This window comes from Schistocerca serialis, chromosome 2, assembly GCF_023864345.2.
Source record: "Schistocerca serialis cubense isolate TAMUIC-IGC-003099 chromosome 2, iqSchSeri2.2, whole genome shotgun sequence".
In the NCBI taxonomy this organism is placed as follows: Eukaryota; Metazoa; Arthropoda; class Insecta; order Orthoptera; family Acrididae; genus Schistocerca; species Schistocerca serialis.
This window is the reverse complement of record NC_064639.1, coordinates 33,943,900-33,966,395: the sequence shown is the minus strand read 5'-3', so window position 1 is coordinate 33,966,395 and position 22,496 is coordinate 33,943,900. Positions and strand designations below refer to the sequence as shown.

At 44.8% G+C, this 22,496-nt stretch overlaps 1 protein-coding gene across 1 annotated transcript in view; it reads right to left on the bottom strand.

Moving 5' to 3' along the window:
* Window positions 1-690: 690 nt before the first annotated feature.
* Window positions 691-22,496, bottom strand: part of LOC126458642 (gustatory receptor 5a for trehalose-like) — a 190,649-nt gene continuing 168,843 nt past the window's right edge. The window contains exons 8-9 of the mRNA XM_050095809.1: window positions 6,448-6,537; window positions 691-897 (exon numbers count right to left, since the gene is read on the bottom strand). Coding sequence (XP_049951766.1) covers window positions 772-897; window positions 6,448-6,537 — 216 coding nt within the window. The 3' untranslated portion in view covers window positions 691-771. The remainder of the gene's footprint in view (window positions 898-6,447; window positions 6,538-22,496) is intronic.

Below are 22,496 nucleotides of genomic sequence, written 5' to 3'. Positions count from 1 at the left end.
AAATTGTAGTAACAATAGAAAATGTCTATGCAAGAAGGCATTATCCTCTTTTTTCACATCTAATTTTGATTCAAAACCTTAATAGCGAGTAAAATATAAGTTAATATTACGATTGCTGGAAGAATGCGAGAGACGAGTGGAATCATTCCTTCCAGGAATACTGCTTTCAAACACTTCATTACTTCATTTCTTCTTATTCCAGAATATTGTATCTCTGGATACTTTAATAAACTGCTTACGCTCGTTAAATTAATTTTAGTGTATTTTTGGACGATGATTGGAATAAACATTATCGCAGACAACGCTATGATAGTAAGGAGCAGGTGACGTTTAGTAATTCATACACACAATATTTCACGAGCCTGTCAAGATAATGAAAAGATGATTTCACTAAATAATGATACCCAAAGACTGAATTCTCTTGGAGACTATTGACCATCTAACAAAGGATATATATAAATAATGGTCCGTTTATGAAACGTTAGGAAAGTACACGGTAAGTGTGGTAGGTAATTAGCGTTGCGTTATCCAGAAATCCACAGTAAATCTGTGAAAGAGATGGCCCTGATTGAACTGAAAAAGGATGAAGAATTTTCAATGCGAAGATCAGGACATGTTGTGGAATTGTAATAAAAAAATATTTTTGTGCAAACAATTATTTTATTGTAGTTTAGACGGATACACGATTGTACTTCCTAGAGATCAGACACTTTTTCACGATTTATTTTAATTTTCATTGATCAAGATTTTTATTAAGGATGAGCGGACAGCTTAGAGTCGTAACGTTTCGCAAAGGGCAGTCCTGTTTCCAGATTCTTCGCCAGCAACGTCTGCTACGTCAGATGACGCATTTAGTTGCACAAGAACAATTTCGTAGGTCACAATAGTACCTGCCACCTGAAACAGAGTCAGTTTTTTTTATCAAATCATTTGGCTAGTAAATACACTAAAGTCATAAAACCGAAGACGCGGCAACAAAATTACGTGAACTCATCAGCAACAAACGCTCAACTAGTGCAAGGAGCATAGAAGCAGCATTATTTGTATTATTGACAAAAGAGGCAGTGGCTTAACAAATCGCAGATTTTCAGGCACTAGGAGATGGGCGTGGGTCGGTTTGCCGTCATTCACATGAGACTAAAGGCCCGCACTCATAGTGTTTACACCACAGGCAAGCGAGAGCGACGTCCAGTACACCTAAGAAAACGTGACTGGATTCCGAAACGAATGGATGTCAAAATTTGATATCCAGTCGATATGTGGAGTATTTCGCTACGGACTGTATTTACATCATTTCAGCAAGTTTAATTCAGTCCATATGCGCTGACGGAAGTGGAACGTGTCACACAGTGAAGCACTAATCTGATATTCATCAAACTTGGTGGCGATGTCCATCAAGTAACAGCTATTACATGGATAAACTTTTATTTAATTCGGAAGTGGTTTCTATCATCTACATCAATATGAGGTGCGACAACCATAGCCACCATTACACTCTTGCATTCGTTGCGGTAAGAAAGCAAATAGCATCTGACTTTTATCTTGAGGAATTTCTTGCCGTGCCTGAAACACACCATGTTAGAAAATGAAGAGTTGTTGCTGGAGGCTGCTGTGAAAGTACATATCTTCCCATTACATTCCAGACATGCTATTTGGCTGACAAGTTTAGGGACGAGGCACGTCCGTAAGGAATTCGGACATTGCTCAGGCTGTTTATCATTATTGCCACGTATTGGTGAGCATTCAGCCTCCCTTCAGCAGTTAATGGATCTTTCCTGTCTTATGTAAAACCTCCCTACGACACGTTTCCAGGCGTTAGAAAAGTATGCATCTCGAGAAGTGATGTGTCATGTGACCATTCAGCAGGACGCCCACTGACTAGCTGCCACCAATCTTACCGCCACTGAAAATAGACTTGCATAAGGATGAAAGTTTAATAAACATGTCCCACCGCCATGGAAATACATCGTAAGATAAAAAAAAGACGCACTACGAAGGAATTGTCTGAATGGAACGCAAATCGATAGATGTAATGTATATGTTCAGACAAACAAATGATTACAATTTCAGAAAAAATTGGATGATTTATCCAAAAGAAAGAGCTTCACAAACAGGGCATCTCGGTAAGGCGTTGGTCCACCTCTGGCCGTAATACAAGCATTCATTCGGTTTCGCATTGATTGACGGAGTTGTTGTATGTCCCCCTGAACGATGTCGTGCCACATTCTGTTCAATTGGCACGTTAGATCGTGAAAATCCCGAGCTTGTTGGCGGACCCTGCCCATAATGCTCGAAGCGGTCTCAGCTGGGGAGAAATCCGGTGACCTTGCTGGTCAAGGTACGGTTTGGCACGCACGCTAAGCCTAGGATGGCTTGCCATGAAAGGCAATAAAACGGGACGAAGAATGTCGTCAAGGCACCGCTGTGCTGTAACGGTGTAGCGGATGATAACCAAAGGGGCCCTGCTATGAAAAGAAATCGCACCCCAAACCACCGCTCCTGATTGTCGGGACCTATGGAGCGTGTCAGACGGGCTGGTATTCCACTTCTGTCCGGGCCGTTCCCAAACACGTCTTCGGCCTGGTATCTCATCGACTAGAGCAGAATTGCCTTGAGTAATGAGCCCCGGTTTGAACTGGTCGATTACCAGTGAAGACGGGTCTAGATACGCCGCAGAGAACGGTGCGATACCAAACTGGCTGCCGCCCGTCCATACGGCCCGACAATCGGGGGCAATCGTTTGGGACGCGATTTCTGTTCGTAGCAGGGCCCCTTTGCTTGTCATCCGCTGCACTCGTACAGCACAGCGGTACGTCGACGATATTCTTTGCCCCGTTTTGTTGCTTTTTGTGGTAATCCATCATGGGTTTACATTCCATCAAGATAATGCCCGCCCACACCGGCGAAAGACTCTACTGCGTGTATTCGTGCTTGCCAAGCCCCACATGGCCCAGCCACGTCGCCGAATCGCTCCCCCTTTGAGAACGTTTGGAGCACTATGGGCCGCAACCTCGGGATTTTGACGATCTAACGTGCAAATTGGACAGACTTTAGCACGATATCTCTCAGGACGATATCCAACAACTCTTTCAATCAATACCAAGCCGAATAATTGCTTGCATAAGGACCATAGGTGGACAAATGCGTTATTGAATTGCTCAATTAGTTCCGTTGTTTCTCTTGAACAAATGGTCGAATTTTTTCTGAAATTGAATCATTTGATTTCTATACAAGATGTACATGCAGCTTTACTGTATGTTTAAAAAATGATGGCGTCCTCTTGGCTAAAACATTCCGGAGGTAAAATAGTTCCCCATTCGGATCTCCGGGCGGGGACTACTCAAGAGGACGTCGTTATCAGGAGAAAGAAAACTGGCGTTCTACGGATCGGAGCGAGGAATGTCAGATCTCTTAATCGGGCAGGTAGATTAGAAAATTTGAAAAGGGAAATGGATAGGTTAAAGTTAGATATAGTGGGAATTAGTGAAGTTCGGTGGCAGGAGGAACAAGACTTTTGGTCAGACGAATACAGGGTTATAAATACAAAATCAAATAGGGGTAATGCAGGAGTAGGTTTAATAATGAATAAAAAAATAGGAGTGCGGGTAAGCTAGTACAAACAGCATAGTGAACGCCTTATTGTGGCCAAGATAGACACGAAGCCCACGCCTACTACAGTGGTACAAGTTTATATGCCAACTAGCTCTGCAGATGACGAAGAAATTGAAGAAATGTATGATGAGATAAAAGAAATTATTCAGATAGTGAAGGGAGACGAAAATTTAATAGTCATGGGTGACTGGAATTCGATAGTAGGAAAAGGACGAGAAGGAAACGTAGTAGGTGAATATGGTCTGGGGGTAAGAAATGAAAGAGGAAGCCGCCTGGTAGAATTTTGCACAGAGCATAACTTAATCATAGCTAACACTTGGTTCAAGAATCATAAAAGAAGGTTGTATACATGGAAGAAGCCTGGAGATACTGACAGGTTTCAGATAGATTATATAATGGTAAGACAGAGATTTAGGAACTAGGTTTTAAATTGTAAGACATATCCAGGGGCAGATGTGGACTCTGACCACAAACTATTGGTTATGAACTGTAGATTAAAACTGAAGAAACTGCAAAAAGGTGGCAATGTTAAGGAGATGGGACCTGGATAAACTGACTAAACCAGAGGTTGTACAGAGTTTCATGGAGAGCATAACGGAAAATTGATAAGAATGGGGGAAAGAAATACAGTAGAAGAAGAATGGGTAGCTTTGAGGGATGAAGGAAAATTAAAGAGACCTTTGGAGAAAAGAGAACCACTTGTATGAATATCAAGAGCTCAGATGGAAACCAAATTCTAAGCAAAGAAGGGAAAGCAGAAAGGTGGAAGGAGCATATAGAGGGTCTATACAAGGGCGATGTACTTGAGGGCAATATTATGGGAATGGAAGAGGATGTAGACGAAGATGAAATGGGAGATATGAAACTGCATGAAGAGTTTGACAGAACATTGAAAGACCTAAGTCGAAACAAGGCCCCGGGAGTAGACAACATTCCATTAGAACTACTGACAGCCTTGGGAGACCCAGTCCTGACAAATTTCTACCATCTGGTGAGCAAAATGTATGAGACAGGCGAAATACCCTCAGACTTCAAGAAGAATATAATAATTCCAATCCCAAAGAAAGCAGGTGTTCACAGGTGTGAAAATTACCGAACTGTCAGTTTAATAGGCCACGGCTGCAAAATACTAACGTGAATTCTTTACAGACGAATGGAAAAACTGGTAGAAGCCAACCTCGGGGAAGATCAGTTTGGATTCTGTAGAAATGTTGCAACACGTGAGGCAATACTGACCCTACGGCTTACCTCAGAAGCTAGATTAAGAAAAGGCAAACGTACGTTTCTAGCATTTATAGACTTAGAGAAAGCTTTTGACAATGTTGACTGGAATACTCTCTTTCAAATTCTGAAGGTGGCAGGGGTAAAATATAGGGAGCGAAAGGCTATTTAAAATTTGTACAGAAACCAGATGGCAGTTATAAGAGTTGAGGGACATGAAAGAGAAGCAGTGGTTGGGAAGGGAGTGAGAGAGAGGTGTAGCCTCTGCCCGATGTTATTCAATCTGTATATTGAGCAAGCAGTAAAGGAAACAAAATAAAAATTCGGAGTAGGTATTAAAATCCATGGAGAAGAAATAAAAACTTTAAGGTTCGCCGATGACATTGTAATTCTGTCACAGACAGCAAAGGAGGATATAAGATGAACGTCAACAAAAGCAATACGATGATAATGGAATGTAGTCAAATTAAGCCGGGTGATGCTGAGGGAATTAGATTAGGAAATGAGACACTTAAAGTAGTAAAGGAGTTTTGCTATTTGGGGAGCAAAATAACTGATGATGGTCGAAGTAGAGAGGATATAAAATGTAGACAGGCAGTGGCAAGGAAAGCGTTTCTGAAGAAGAGAAATTTGTTAACATCGAGTACTGATTTAAGTGTCAGGAAGTCGTTTCTCAAAGTATTTCTATGGAGTGTAGCCATGTGTGGAAGTGAAACATGGACGATAAATAGTTTGGACAAGAAGAGAATAGAAGCTTTCGAAATGTGGTGCTACAGAAGAATGCTGAAGATTAGATGGGTAGATCACATAACTAATGAGGATGTACTGAATAGGGTTGGGGAGAAGAGGAGTTTGTGGCACATCTTGACTAGAAGAAGGGATCGTTTGGTAGGACATGTTCTGAGGCATCAAGGGATCACCAATTTAGTATTGGAGGGGAGCGCGCAGGGTAAAAATCGTAGAGGGAGACCAAGAGATGAATACACTAAGCAGTACGTACTGGGAGATGAAGCAGCTTGCACAGGATAGAGTGGCATGGAGAGCTGCATCAAACTAGTCTCAGGACTGAAGACCACAACAACAACAACAACATCAGGTCTACCGTTTTCCGTCCCATTCGGATAATTCTGTCTTGGTGCGTCTCTTTCTCTGTATTACTCTGTATATCACCCGTCTTTTCCTATGACTTATACCTGTTTTCTGAGGAGTTCGAATAATTCACGCCATTTTAAATTGTCGAAAAGCTTTTCAAAGATGACAAATACTACGATAGTATCGTGATTCCTATGTCTTACATTATGAAGCCTAACATGTGAACTGCCTCCCTGGCGCATTTCCCTTTCCTAAAGCTTCATTACTGAAGTTATTCCATTAATATTCAATCAGCGGGCAGGTTTCCACAGTTTAATAGCGTGGAAGCTGTGAAAAGACTTCTGGCCATAGGAAACACAATATTATTGTAAGCTTCAACTGTCGGGAAAATGTGTGGAGTAGGGACGATTTATGGTAACAGGGAAATGGAATGATCCGCGGACGTCATCTTCATTCTAAAGCCCTGAACAAAATGCGAATATTCTCATAAGTAACGTAGTTGAGCAATGGGATTTACCTTACCGTGAGCAGCAGCGTGCGAGTGACGGGAAAGAAGTTGAGTCCCGTCAGGGCCACGTGGTCGGAGGTCACCTGAGTCAGGAAACGCTCCACCTACAGAGAAATATTGTTGATCTTATACATTGTTGATCGACGCACGATACGCTATATTACTTCATTCAGAGCAGTCACGCTTATGACACGTATAGCATAGTTAGGTCTCGTCTAATTGCAAAGAAGTAGTGGAAATGCAGATTTTGAAGGCTATACACCAGCAGTCATCTCAAACAAATTTAATTTTGTTAACTACTAATACAGCATAATAGAGTCTGTAACATTTTGACTATGGCCTTGTGATGAGCACACGTTATTCGAAAGATATCGCTACTAAGTAATTTTATCAAACCAAACATTCTGATTAGCGATTTCTTATTTTGTTTTTCTACGATCGTGTATTCTACGTTAAGAACTCCCTTCATGTACTGATCATAGAATTCATTAACTAGTAACACCTTGGTACATAAATTTTGTCTTTCTCAAAATTTTATATTGTGGAACAGGTCTTCACTGCGTTTCATTTACAGTAAGTATGTGAGCTCTTTAAGGCAGTCTGACAGCCTGTGCACATTTCTGCGGTATTTAGAATCTACATATCCGCTTAATTCGAACAATAGTATCCGTTGTCGGGAGCATATTAACGAAACAATCTGCCTCTGAGATATCATGGCAAGTCTAAAACTAAGGGCAACTTTTTAAAAGAAATGTTGTTTTGGGGAAAATATTGCATGTAACATAATTTCTCTGCATAATCTCACTCAGTCTCTCTGAAGCTGATACATTTCTTGACAAGCTTCCTAGTTCCGTCTTGGAGGAAGCTTTATGATATTGTGGACAACCATTAACCGTTCTTGCACAGGCTCGACAACCATTTAATACAGCGCAAAATGGGACTCATGCAGGCTCATCTTCATCGGACCAAAAGGTGAAAACTCTTCGACCTTGTCATGATTGGAGTGTGGGCCCTCCAGCGACTCAAAAGCAAGAATCTGACTGCACCCGATTATTTTTCAGCTGAATGAGGGCGAGCACAACCTTGAGTTAAAAATCACCCCTTTTTAAAGCGTTCTTCTTTGTACAGCTTATCTGAACAAGCGCGTGTGATAGTACTTCTCTACAGCCAGAACTTCCGTGTCGGCGAATTTTCTTACGTGGTCGGTCTCATTCAGTGCGTGCTCAGCCACGGCCGATTTCTCCACCTGCCCCAACCTGCAATGTCGCTTATGTTTTTTGATCCTGGTGTTGATTGATCGTCCAGTCATTCCGACATAAACTTTTCCGCATGTACATGATATACTGTATATTCCCGACATTGCAAGTGGGTCCCTTTTCTCCTTCGCCGATCTAAGACACTCTTTGACCTTCCATGTCGGTTTGAAAATCATCTTTACTCCGTGTTTGAGCAATATAAGGCCGATTCTTTCCGTCACTCTGGGAATGTATGGCAGAAAGGTCTTATCCGACATTTCTTTTTCTGATTCCTTACTTTGCCGAGTGTTTGGCTCTGTTATACTTCTAATATAACATTGCTCCTCAGAACACTTTCCAGGAATTGTATTTCGCGTCTGTGGTGTTGCGGCTCACATATTCGTCCTGCTCGCGTTACGACCGTATTAATCATGCCTCTTTTCTGGCTCGGTTGGTGGTTTGATAGTTTGTGCAGGTATCGGTCCGTGTGTGTCTGTTTTTGATACACGCTGTGTCACAAGTTTTCACCATCCCTTGTGATCTTCACATCTAGAAATGGCAGTTTTTTGTCCTTTTCTACTTCCATGGTAAATTTCATGTTGGCATGGAGGCTGTTCAAATGTCTTAGGAAGTCACCGAGCTGTTCTTCGCCACGGCTCCACACAACGAAAGTATCATCGACGTACCTGTACCACACCTTAGGTTTGCAAGTCGCCAAGTCCAGTGCCTGTGCTTCGAATTGTTCCATGAAGAAGTTGGCCACCACTGGACTGAGAGGACTACCCATGGCGACGCCTTGCAGCTGTTCGTAGAAATCGCCATTCCACGTGAAATAGCTCGTGGTGAGACATGCATGGAAGATCTTTGTGATGTCTTGCGGTTAAATGGAACCGATGTGCTCCAGAGCGTCACTGAGTGGCACTTTCGTAAGCAAAGCAACAACATCGAAGCTGACCAGGATGTCGTTTGGTGCAAGTTTGTTTCTTCAGCTTCTCAATGAAATGGATCTTGGGTAATCGATATAGCCGGGGTAGTAGGGCTTGTGTGTTGCTCAGGTTTCTCTGTATGTCTGTCGGCATAGGAACCTACGCAACACAGAAGGCCTTCCACCTCGGCTGTATGGATTGCCCAAGATCCATAAGAGCAACGTTCCACTAAGACCGATTGTTAGAGCTCCTGGCTCATCGACGTATAATCTGACAAACCACTTGGCCTCTCTGCACCAGCCACACGTGGGGCAGAACGACACATACATAAAGGACTCAGGACATTTCATTGAGAAGCTGAAGAAACTGAAACTTTCACCAAACGACATCCTGGTCAGCTTCGATGTTGTTTCTTTGATTACGTAAGTGCCACTCAGTGACGCTCTGGAGCACATTGGTTCAATTTTCCCGCAAGACACCACAAAGCTCGTCCCAGAGTGACGGACAGAATCGGCCTTATATTGCTCAAACACGGCGTAAAGATGATTTTCAAACCGACAACGAAGATCAAAGAGTGTCTTAGATCGGCAAAGGAATGTCGGGAATATATCGTATACCATGTACATGCGGAAAAGTTTATATCGGAATGACTGGACGATCAAACAACACCAGGATCAAAGAACATAAGCGACATTGCAGGTTGGGGCAGGTGGAGAAATCGACCGTGGCAGAGCACGCCTTGAGACCGACCACGTAATAAAATTCGCCGACACGGAAGTTCTGGCTGTAGAGAAGCACTATCACACGCGCTTGTTCAGAGAAGCTGAAGAAATACAAAAACACGCGAACAGTTTCAACAAGAAAGAGAAAAACCTTAAGGTTAACGGATCCCGGCTTCCCGTACTGGAGCGAACAACCGTCGCAGGTAGCAAGAGGAGAACCGCACCGGAAATGACCGCGGGGAAGCCCTTGGACGTTGGCGCGCCAGGTACATATAGTCTGCGGCCACGAGCTCGGCTCCAGTTCACCACCGGCAATGGAGGGTGAAGCTTTGACAATGCTAGCCACTCGTGCTGGCGTAACGCCAGTAAAATCATTAGATGAACGTCGGCCGAAGAACCCGAGACAGAATCCAATAGGCAGGTCACAGTTCATCCATTTGTGTCCTGTTATAAAGATCAAGGTAAACTAGTGTCACAATTTTTGTGTCATAAGTGACCACCTTGAATATACACGACGGAAGTGCAAGCTTTTCACCTGCAATTAACGGACCACATTAACAGGATAATCCTTCCCTAAACAAACTGATCTACTTCTCTGTTGGTGCTGCAAGCCAGTTTAAAAACAAAAAATATTATTAACGTCTCCTTTCACAAAGAAGATTTTGAACCTGATGTGGATGACACTTTTTCACATCACGCCATGGGAAGACCGCGTGTGATGGCGTCGAAGATGCAAGAAATTGAGCTGTCACAAAAGCTATTCTGCAGCGGACCTCCGAAAACGGCATCTTGACAGCTCAAGGAATTACCAAATTTTTCGTACAATGTGAGGAAATAACTAAAAAATACGAGATCCTGCAATTACGTTCTGATTTTTAGAAAAAGTTAAGTTTGGATGTGCAAAATTACAAACTCTGTTAATAATACAATTTCGACCATAAATTAACAACTGTAGTTCAGTGGTCTTATAACCTTCTCAGAACACTACAATAAAAATTTCAGATGAATTGCAATACGTCAATATCTTGGAGGAAAGATTCAACACTTTTCAGAAGATTAAAGGCGTAGATCTTTCCATTGTTTTATACCCCAGTCACGTAACTTGCTCAAGTATAAGACCTGATAAAGATCTTCATTAATGTTGAAAACTTGTACCACTGACACTCCACAATAAAGACGTAGCGGCTTGTGTTTACCACGAACAATGGCAAATTGCCGAAGTTGAATAGTATTGATTGTCAAAACCAAACTGTGCATGTTACATTTTATCACCCACCAGGGCTACGGACCTCGCTCAAAACGTTGAGGAGGATGAAGTTGGATGCCAGTTAAAAATGTACTGAAGACTCTGTCCCCCCTAGAATTTACAACCGCGACTGGGCGAACTTTTAAGGAGAGATGTAACGGAAATTGTAAACATTTATTTAAAAAATCATTACAGCCGTATTTATTAATGTACAAATCTAAGAATTTGAATTTGTAAAGCAAAAGAGCTGTGTTTTAACGGAAAAATATAATAAAATATGCGGGATTAACATTTTGCCAGAAATTTGAATTTTTAATTTTTTTATTGTCTTTTTTATAAAAATCCATAACTCAAATTCTAATCATGCAATTCATCTGAAATTTTTATTGTAGTGTTCTGAGAAGGTTATAAGACCACTGAACTACAGTTATTAATTTATGGTCGAAATTGTATTATTAACAGAGTTTGTAATTTTGCACATCCAAACTTAACTTTTTCTAAAACAAAGCGTAATTGCAGGATCTCGTATTTTTTAGTTACAGGGAGACAGCAATACGTTGCGAAGAGTTCCTGAAAATTTCATAGCATTAGCGCACATACTTCTTGAGGAAAGGCTTCTAATAACGTAAAAAATGTAAAACAGAGAAATCAGGTTCAAATAATGTCTTCTCATACTTCCACATGTAATAGTTCACCTCAATTTCAAAACCCTCCATACTGACCCCACTCATCCTCCGGGTTTCTCTTCTCTGCTCTTAGAATCTGCCTGGCCTGTATTTACAGGTAAGACACTGATCTGTTAGCTTTCTTTAGCCTGCTGTCGTCGATGGTGTAAAATGCTTTTGTTGTAAACACACCAGGATCTATACCAACTCTCTTCATCACTTCAAGTCTACCATTACTTCCGTTAAATGTAATATAAAACTGCATCTTAAACACCTGTCTTGAGTACTTCAAGTCCAAAGAATGTCCGTTTTGAGCATCTAATCCAAATTGCGTTATTGAGGCTTTCATTTGCATTTTGTGTCTTTCCGTGAAGACACTTCCTCAATAAATCAGGGTTTGCAAAAAACCTGAATGTGGGCTTAACAGATTCATAACAGGTTCTGGTAATGAGTATTTATGTGAATAAGTCTCATTTTTGGTGTTAAATTTACACCAATCGTCTTTCGGACACAGATTGCGCATTGGTGTTTGGTCAGTGGATAATTTGTAGAAAAAAAATTGCCCACACAGTACGCCTCATGGCCTCTAAATTATGTGTGTTTTTCCTGATAGCTCTCCCATAAAATAACTGAAGAGAATCAATTTCTTTCAGAGAAGTCTGCCTTTTCCCCCTAGTGGTTTTCCATCCTCAAGTACTTCACCTTTCTTCTCTTTCAGCAAATGACGAAGCCTACCACCAAGCCTCTTTTGGATTTGGTCAATACATTCCAACTTTTCTATTGTTGTATTGTACGGATTTTTATCTGTTACAGCTTTGAACGAAGAGGAGTCTCCGTCAACAAGGTATTTAGTATATCTAACACCATACTTGTCCTCAGATCTGGAGAACATTCTCACAACTGCAGCAGCCTCCATGCCCTCACTTGAGCCACTATAATTTTTAGAGCATGCTACGTCATGCTTTTCTTGCCACAGTTTCTCACTGTCTTCATTGTTGGACATTTTCCTTATTGCGCTCTGGTGGCAGTATTTAGATATAATTTCTACATCTAAAACTTTGCTTGAGTCAGTACCAATAACAGATGCAATTCCATACACATACATGTGACCGCTTTTCATCCAGGTCCCATCTATAGACACACACAGCTGTGTAGGAGATTCACTGTCATGAATACCTACCTCAGGATCTATTTCTTTTTGGTTTATTTCCGCCAATTCGTCCACTGCTTTCTTCATAGAGACTTTGGCAGTATCACTTACAGTATCAGACATGTCTTCATGTAGTTTTTCAAACCTTGCACAAGGTAGAGGCATGTTCAGAAAACAACACGATAAATTACCTCCTTCCCTGCCCTGTCCAAGGCATCTCAGTGCATATGCTAATCTAAAAATGCTTTCAGAGGAACCAGTGTCAGTTTTTTTGAGGAGGAAAATTAAAATTCATAGCCACACGAATCACAAATTAATTTAAAATCACAAACTATTCCCACTCTTCTTTCTTCTACAACAATCACGCATTCCGTATTTTTACAGCCAACACATGAACATGAAAACTTTATAGCTTGACGGAGAAACTCTAAATCAATAAGTCTGAATCCAGTGGAATCCATATCAACATCATTCACGTACCTGTACAATTCTTCTGTCCCAAGTTTCGATGCTGAAGCTTATGTTCTTCATTTCGAGCTGCTTCCTATTTTTTTTTTTTTTTTTTTTGGTAAACCGATTTCCATGAAACCTCAGTTTCCTAAATTCAGTTTTTCCACCACCTATTATGCATAAATTTTGACTTCCACGTAAAGGTTTGCGAATTCAACTTTCCCCAACTAATATGTGATGGTATTGTCAAAACGTAAATAAACCACATGCAAGAAAGTTTTCAGGCAAAGATATAGATGTCAGCCAGAATATAGATGTCAGCCAAAGATATCGAAAGAAAATAGCCTTCACACTGACAAAAATTCCGCTGAAGCAAGCAGTTTTTCCAAATGTCGGAAAAGGTGGGAGTGGCCGCCAGTGCAGAGTTAATCAGTTTAACAATTTAAAGGCATTTCTATAGCTGCTATCACGATCAAATTCATACACCACATAGATTAAACTGTCTAGATCAAGAAAATAACATTTTTGAAAAATCGATTTTTTGGGCCAAAGTCCTTTACATCCCCCGTTAACCTAACGCCTAAAATGAGTGAAGAAATGTCTGAGATGTTTTATAAACGACGTGGTAAAAATAAATGAGATGATAAGAAGACAATGTAATTAGTTGGTTAATTTTCAATAAAAAATAACAAGTAATCAAAGATATGTTTTAATTATATAACTGACATACTTTATTACATTAGCCTAGAAATCGCAGACGTTAAGAAGCGTATTTTCGACTCATATTTGTAATTTTATTTTGTAATTTCCAACTGAATCTCAAAGATGAAATTAATACTGACGTTTGATATCATAAAGATATATTAAGTGCATAACTTTCAGATTTTATCTTGTCCCCCAACAAAGACACTTCAGGCCAAAAAAATGAAAAAGTCAAAAAATCATTTTAAAATAGTGTTATTTTTAAAGTATACGATTCTTACTATTCATACTCTATAACAAGTAACTATATTATGTAGTGTAATAGCACAAAAGTATTAAGGCTGAGAAATTACTCCTTTTGTGGGAAACTATTGTTCAAAAAGTGAGTTTTTTTTTAACTTGCGATCAATAACTTCGAGCAATTAACGATGTATTAAGGAATATGTTTAGCTAGGTGATAATGGTTTCAGTTTGTGCGCCAGAGTGTGCTGAACCAAATACTTTTATTTGAAAGGCCTAGGTCCGAGGTCGGCAACCTCCGGCTCGGGAGCCACATGCTGCTCTTTGGATCGAAGCTGCGGCTTAGTTCCATAAGCAGATATTATTTATTTTATAAGATTTTTTTTAATCGTTGTGAATCGATTAACGAGGATTAGGCACCATTTCTATCCCTCACAATCAGTCCATTGTTCTCGCTATTTACCGCACCCCTCCCCCGTGACACTCGTCACTGTCGCACAGCGATAACCACGTTCTGCACCACTCGCGCTGTGGCTGCCGAAGTGTGCGGACGCTCTGTGCTGACGCTGCCGAGGTCAATCTCTCGCTCGTGATCTTGTAGCGACCGGTTGAGCGGGTTCGCGCATTTGGCTACTCGCCTTACGTGTTCTCGTTCGCCAGCGTTTCTATTTTTCATATTCGACAATAGCCTGCAAGGGCCTTTAGGGACTCGTGTGGCAAAATCCACGTGGCGTGACCCCCCCCCCCCTTCTAAGAGAGCAAAAACTGTCGTGGCTTTCTAAAGAAGTGTCGTGTTGGGGGTTACGACATGGAGGCGGAGCCGAAACGAGACGATCGCTCCGGCGAGACGCAGGGTGTGGCAGAGAGCGGTCCAAGGGAGGTTTCCCGGACGACGGCAGCGTCTGGCCCCGCACCACCGACGAAGACGACGAGCGAGAGTGATGCTCGCTGCCGCCGAATGGACCCGGAAATTTCCGCGAACGGGCGGCGCCGCGCCCGCACACTCTCAGGAAGACGACGAGGCATCGAGCCGCCGATCCCCCTGACAAAGGAGGAATTTTCCGTCGCCATCGCCAGGCTGACCCCCAAGGAGAGTTGCATCTGCATGCAACGCTTGGCCGTGGGCACCGAAGCGGACAGGGAGGAGGTACTTACGAGACTCCGTTCCCTGATAACTCTGGGTCGCGCCAGGTAATTGCATGTCGCAGTCGCTACGACAGCTGCCGCGCCCGCAGTCGCACCATCCGTGCCGGCTACAGAAGCCGCCACGCCCTCGCCAACGTCCAGGCTGGCAACACCCGACGAGCCTGCACAGTCGAGCAAATCTCGCGGAAGCGCCCAGCCGTGGCCGTAGAGGACTCTCCCTCCTCCCAGGTAAGTTCCGGTCGCGCCAGCCAGAAGAAGAGGGTACGTCGCAGGACGTCCGCACCGCCGAGGAAGCCTGAAGAAGAAGGCTTCATCGCGCCCTCCCTGCGCCTCACAGCGATAGCCAGGTCGTTCGAACTGGTGACGCCCGAACAGGTCGAGGCTGCAAACCGGTCTTGCAGATCTGCCGAAAGTAGCCGAGACAGACGGGGACGGGACCACGCCGACTAAGGCGACGAAACCGCCCCGCCGCCCGCCGCTGATTACCATCCAGTGGAGTGAGGGCTATAGTGAGCTGAGAGAGAGGCTCTACTCCGTCGTAAAACCGAAAAAGACGATCGCGGGGACGGATACTTACAAGGCCAGAGCAGAATGCATAGAGGAGCATGGGAAAGCTCATGCAGCTCTGTAAGACCGAGAAGTGGAACTGCTTCACGCAGAGCACGGAACAGCTGAAGCAGCTGAAGGACGTTTTTCGCCACCTGCCGCTGAAGATGGAACCGGCGTTCCTACAGCGGCAGCTGGAGAAACTCGGCTTCCAGACCCGCCACGTCGGCCTGATGAGGTCGCCCAGGACCCATAGGGACGTGCCCCTTTTTCCTTGTGGTATTGGTTGACAATGTTGACAACCGGAAAATTTTTCAGGTTGAAAACATAGCCGACTTCGACGTAAAAGTCGAGCCACTCCGCGCAAAAGGCAGACGAACCCAGTGCTTCAACTGCCAGCGCACGGACCACGTGGCAAAGTTTTGCAGGATGCCTGTACGCTGCTGCAAGTGCGCCGAGGAGCACCCGTCGCGGGACTGCCCCAAGAAGAAGGAAGACCGGACGGCGTGCTGCAACTGTAACGGGGACCACGTCGCCTGTTACCGGGGATGCGCCGCATTCGAGGGCGGGAAGCGCGCCAGCCGCGTAAACCCGAGCCGCAGCTCCGCGCACGTTGCTAAGGGGAAGCAGGCCATCCCTTCCGAGAGGCCAGGGCCGCTCGCAGGGGGAGGCCGCACCGGCACCGCAGCCGTCGCAGCTGCGCAGCCTGCAATCGAGGGTGCCGGCTTCCCGGCGCCCGCGGCTGCAAGGAGGGTTGCCGACCTCGCAGGGCGTTCCCAGCAGGCCGCTTCGCTGCTGGCTACGGGAAACGTCGCGATGGAGTCAAACCTTCCCGAAACGGCGAAGGAAGACACCACCGAGCTGGCCGCGTTTCTGCGGTCGCTCAACCAGCTGATGACTCAGCTACCGGTGCTCGTGGGAGCGGTGACGGCGGCCCTCCAGGCCACCGCCGGGAGAAGCCGGCCTTAAAATGAATAACGACCATATTTATGGGTTAACCATTTGCACATTCAACGCTCGGGGTCTCCACCCCCAGCAGGGCGAGTTTCGCCAGTTCCTACGGGACGAGACGGTCGACATCTGTCTTGCGAAGGAGACTTTCCTCAAACCCGGGGTCGACGTGCGAACAGCAAATTTTTGCTGCTACAGACATGACAGAGCCACCCACGGGGGCGGCACTGCCATCTACGTGAAGACGTCACTGCGCCACAGCCGGGTTCAACTGCCGGCGCTCAATGCGCTGGAGGCCACAGGAGAGACCGTCAACACCACCGCCGGAAAGATTCTTTTCGTGTCGGTGTACCGGCAGCCTGGCAGACCGCTCATTGCCGGGGATGTCAATGCGAAACACACCGAATGGAACTCGCGAACTGTCAGCCGCAGCCGGCGCCGCCTCTCCCGCGTTGTTCACCGCAACGGCGCGATCACAGTGGGGCCGTCTGACCCCACGATCTTCAGTGTACGGGCACAACCGGACGTGCTCGATATTCTCTTCTTAAAGGCATCGGGCAATTCGCGGCCACCGAGACGTGTAAAGTCCTGTCCTCCGACCTCGTACCGGTCATTTTTGGCCTGGACGTGGTCGGGGCTTCTCATCCAGAGAGCCGTCCGAACTATCACACGCTGAACGCCGAGCGCTTTCAGACGAAAGCCCTCGAACTTGTAAGGGGTCCGTAGGCCCTTACTATAACTTTGCACTCGGCACAGGTCGATAGGGCGAACAATGGATTGTGACGTGTTGCGAGAGCAAGTGTCGAGATGCGCCAGAGTGGTTGGCGGGAGTGGTGTCACCATCGCCGTGGTTAGGACCCTAAATAATAAATAAATACCGGGAAAGTGATTAAGTATCTTTATAAAAATGATCAGTGACGTTACTAGTGCCGATATTTAGTTTCGCGTCTACCGCGTGGATGCAGTGATGGATTAGCGTGTGACGATAATGGCAAATGAAGAAATCCTGTGCTGAGATTAGCCGTAATTAGATACGTATGACGAAAGCAGTTGCTATCTCCTTTTTGTGTTTTGAGAAGAATATAAGTTCGTAAATAGTAAAACTGTGTTGGTGTTCCTTATTACCATACATTCAGTATTATAGTATTGAACAGGACGAACTGGAAAGTAACAACTTCCGTAGCAGTCAATTCCGATTACCAGCCCCATTAGATTCACGGTCATGTTAATAATAAATATTGGGCTGCTATTCGATCAGATAAGGTCGGGATAAAAGCGGAGGTGTTACAAACTGCTCGAGGAGGCGCCAAACCCCGCTGAGGTAGGGGCAGACGCCGCCCTAGCATTCTTCAGCCGAAGAATACTCCGAGCAGCAGAGGAAGCCACGCCATCGCCAAGGACCACGAGACTTCTCGCGACAGTTACCGCGCCCTATACTGGACGCGATCACCGAAAAGAACCGACTGTTTCGCCAATGGCAGCTCACTCGCCAACAAGACTCGAAGCGCCGTTTAAACCGCACGAGACGGGAAATTAAGGCAGCAGTCGAGCAACACCGGAACCAGGAACGGGAAGACCTTGTGTCTACCCTCAATCCAGACGATGGCAGGGCATGGAGGTTGGTAAAACCCTCTTTCGCCGGCGACAGCAAATACCCCTTACAGGTCGGGAACGACTTCGCCAGCGATCCCGACGCGAAAGCCAACGTCCTGGCTGACGCATTTGCAGCGAACTTCACACCGGTGGCCGACGTCATCGACGACGACCACATACGGCGGGTCCACGAGCAACTACCAACCTTTCGCGCCTCAAGGGAGGAAGGCGACGTTATCGAGCCGATAACGGAGGAGGAAGTCGCTGTGCAGCTTCACTCGCTGAACCCCAAGAAGGCTGGAGGCAGTGATGGCGTCACAAACCTGGGCTTACACCGGCAACTTGCCGATGTTTTCAACGAGATCCTCCGATCAGGTGTCTACCCCTCTGCGTGGAAACACCCTCAGGTCGTGGCCATTCTGAAATCCGGCAAGGACCCACGCCAGGCATCGAACTACCGACCCATCAGCCTGCTCCCGACCCTCTCGAAACTTTTCGAGAGGCTGCACGGAAGAAGACTGATGCGACACGTCACCCTGAAGGGCATCATCCCGAACGAGCAGTTCGGGTTTCGAGAAGAATATGCCACTTCCTACCAGCTCCTGCGGGTGGTAGAACCGGCCATGAGGACACTAGAAACAAGGGAATACTTCGGGGCAGTGTTCCTCGACGTCTCCCGAGCGTTTGACTCGGTGTGGCACGACGGTCTCGAGTTCAAACTTTTTGAACAAGGGATACCGACGTCCCACATCAATCTACTACGGTCGTACCTGTCTGAACGAACCTTCAACGTGAGGGCTGACGACGGTACGTCCACAGACCGGCAGATACGTGCAGGAGTGCCGCAGGGGTCGGTACTCGGCTCCTCGATGTACTCCCTGTACACTGCCGGCGCCCCGAAAGTGCCACGAGTTGAACTGGCGCTGTACGCGGATGATACGGCCCTGTTCACTCGCAGCATGAACGCCCAGGTGCTGAGAAACCGCCTCCAACGCGGGTGCGACGGCTTAGGCTCATGGGCAACAAAGTGGCGGCTGAAATTCAACGCCACCAAGAGCCAGGCAGTCGTCTTCACCCGAAGACATCTGCCGCCAGTGTAGAAGTGCTGCCCAGATATGTTGGTCAAAGACGTAAGTGGAGCGGCCTTCAGCTGGCATACTGTTGCTTTCCAGTGGCATTTGCAAGTATTTCACTTACAGGGGAAGCCTTTGATATTGAACACTCAGATCTCCATGAAACTTTGCTTAGAGTAACACTCAGTCATAAAAACCACAGTAGTATGTGTCATTTCCATACAAAACTCCGCACTTGTCTGCTAGAGCCAACAGACTGTGACTTGTTGTAGCTGCACTAACCAGTGCTCGAGTTGCGAGAACGGTGTAGCTGCAGCTCGAATGTGCCTCTTGGAGTGTTCGCATGTACTGTGTAAACTGTGTACAGTGATATTACGAAGAGAGGTAATACTACGAGTGTATTCCAAATGTTAGGGACAAAGTTGCGGCGTGCTGCATATCGAAATGAAATCGGGGTCGAGGTTAGAGAGTTCACGGATATGTCATATGACACAATAATTCAGAGATATAATGGGTATGACACAGAAATACATGACGTTAGCCTGGATAGATACACTGATTTTGAAGGACAGGAAGAAGGTGAACCTGAATGTGGCTTGTTCAAGCAGTACACTACATCCACCTCCAGAGCAACGGGAACAGTCCAGGCAATGTGAGGACGAACTCTCTCCACCCAGTGTACTAGGAGATATTGATGACAGAATACTGTAGTACATTTATGAAGACTATTACTGTAATGGCTTCAATACCTATACCTAACTAATGAGTCGCTAGAAGACCATTAAAAGTACATCAAATTTAAGATTAATTCTAAATTATATGTCAAGCAAAAAAATGGTTCAAATGGCTCTGAGCACTATGCGACTCAACTGCTGAGGTCATCAGTCGCCTAGAACTTAGAACTAATTAAACCTAACTAACCTAAGGACATCACACACATCCCAGCCCGAGGCTGGATTCGAACCTGCGACCGCAGCGGTCGCTCGGCTCCAGACTGTAGCGCCCAGAACCGCACGGCCACTCCGGCCGGCTATGTCAAGCAAAATGCGAACAGGAGCTCGTCTCAAAGCAAGCAGACTGACGCAATTACAAACCATAAAAGAGCATATAATATCGCAACTTGATAGAGCAAGGTTGTACGCATCTACAGTTCACTATTGGTATCAGCAAATGTATGTACTAGAATCCCCTAAAATTCAAAGCTTTGATTTCTTTTATCGACAGTCTTAGGGCTGAATATGGTATTTCATCCAGGCATATTACTGCATTTGTTACACGTAAGGACATATAACGTATAGCATATATTCGTAAAGCACAACAGTGTGTGGAGGAATTGGACATACTTTTGACAGAGCACAGTGTGGAGAAAGGAAATGACTGGAACAGTGAACAGAGCCAATTCCAGTATATGTCATCATCATCAACACAGTCTCACAGAGAAGAGAGAATTACAGCTATAGTGCGTTGCAGTCTGTACATAGCTCTACCTACAGCTACACAAGTGATGCTGCTTTATCAGTGACAAACAGATTAGCAAACAAGTTGTACATATCTTTTTGAGAGGCACAAGGCATTCTCGGCACGGATATTTAAAAAAACGTGAAGCAACTTGCCGAAGAAACATTCATGCGGAGGCAAGTAACAGTGGAAAAATGACTAAAAAGCACATGAAACGTTTTTTAACTTCAGCGCTTGGCAAACGTGTAACAACTTAATAGAGACTACTGCTGTGTGATTTCTAGTCAGGTCATTTAGATCGTGCCCCTCTAGCCGCAAGTGTTCCGGACAAGGATGTTACGTTTGAGATATTGCCATCTAAAACAATAAATATTGCGGACCTCTTGATGTTTACTTCTTTCGGGAGTATAAGCTCTACATCAGCAGGACTGCTGATTTCGTAAGACTGCAATGTGCGAGACCACAGGTGAAGGAACAAGGTCGTTCCTTCATCATCAAACTTCACTCTGTGCTTTACAGTCAATTTTCTGCATCAAAGTATACGTCTTTGTTGCAATATGCTTAGCAGGTTATCACACTGACATAATCATATCACCGTCTGAAAATATAATTAGTATGGCTTTTCACACTAGACTGCTTGAATGCGAAACTAATTTTGAATGTAAAAACGTGGCTTTGGTGAGTCGTGCACATTCTTCTCTTCCACTTTGTTTTAACCACTTCATCGAAATCCCGCATGTCCTCTGTGAGGAATAATATAAGCACTATCAGGTGTGCAGGATGTGGTGTCACCGCCAGACACCACACTTGCTAGGTGGTAGCGTTTAAATCGGCCGCGGTCCATTAGTACACGTCGGACCCGTGTGTCGCCACTATCAGTTATAGTCTAGAGAGACTCCCTAGCACTCGCCCAGTTGTACAGCCGACTTTGCTAGCGATGCTTCACTGTCTACATACGCTCTCATTTGCAGAGACGACAGTTTAGCATAGGCTTCAGCTACGTCATTTGCTGCGACTAGCAAGGCGCCATATTCAGTTACTATGTATCCTGAACAGATAATATTGGGAATCATGTACCGTCAAGAGCGACGTTCATCATTAATGGATTAAAGTTAAGTATCAAACTAATTACGTCCGTTTTCTGAATTCTAATTCCTTGTCATGTTCCAGACCTCACGTCAGTATAGTTCTTCCCTCCTCACGCCAGCCTGCGTGAGCTAAAACGCGTGCATTTCGGCCTCCTCTAGTAACACGGTGTTGGCTCTTCTGCCAACACAACACAAGATATGTGTGTTTTGCGCTGTTGTAATGACTTTAAGCGAAGAGTTTTGGCAATGTTGATTGAAAATGTAATGATATACTGACGTGATTGAATTACGTATAATTTTCCTCCTATGGCACTGATACCTTTATCCTCCATTTCTCCCTATTAAAATTTCGCTTGTGATAGAATGCAACGTTTTGCATGGAAATGACAAGATCACTGTTTTTTTTTACTATCGAGCGCTATTTTGAACATGGTTTCGTGCGATTCCGAGCGTTCGGGGTCAAAGATGTCCCTTGTTACCTTATTTAAGAACAAATGAACAGCACTGAACTATTGCTTTTTTTTGCCTTAATGCCATGGTAGAGATCAGACGCACCGGCAACTAAACGTTCTCGCGCTTGGCTGTATATTAACAGGGTGTATTGCTATGGACAATCTCTTAAAAGCATTTCAGAGTGCACAGTCTTAGCGGGTGTTTCCTGTTACGAACGAGACGAGAGTTACTCTAAATTAATTGCTCCCAAAGTCCGATTGCGTTAACGCAGAATAGGAATCAAGAGCCTCCAGCAAAAAGGTTCGTAAGACCCAGAACAACATTGAGGTTAAGGTATGTCACTGTTGAGTCAGTGCTGTCAACGTGCGATGCAGAAAAAAAAAGTGTCTGCACTTTTTGAATTGGCTCGTGTTCGTGAA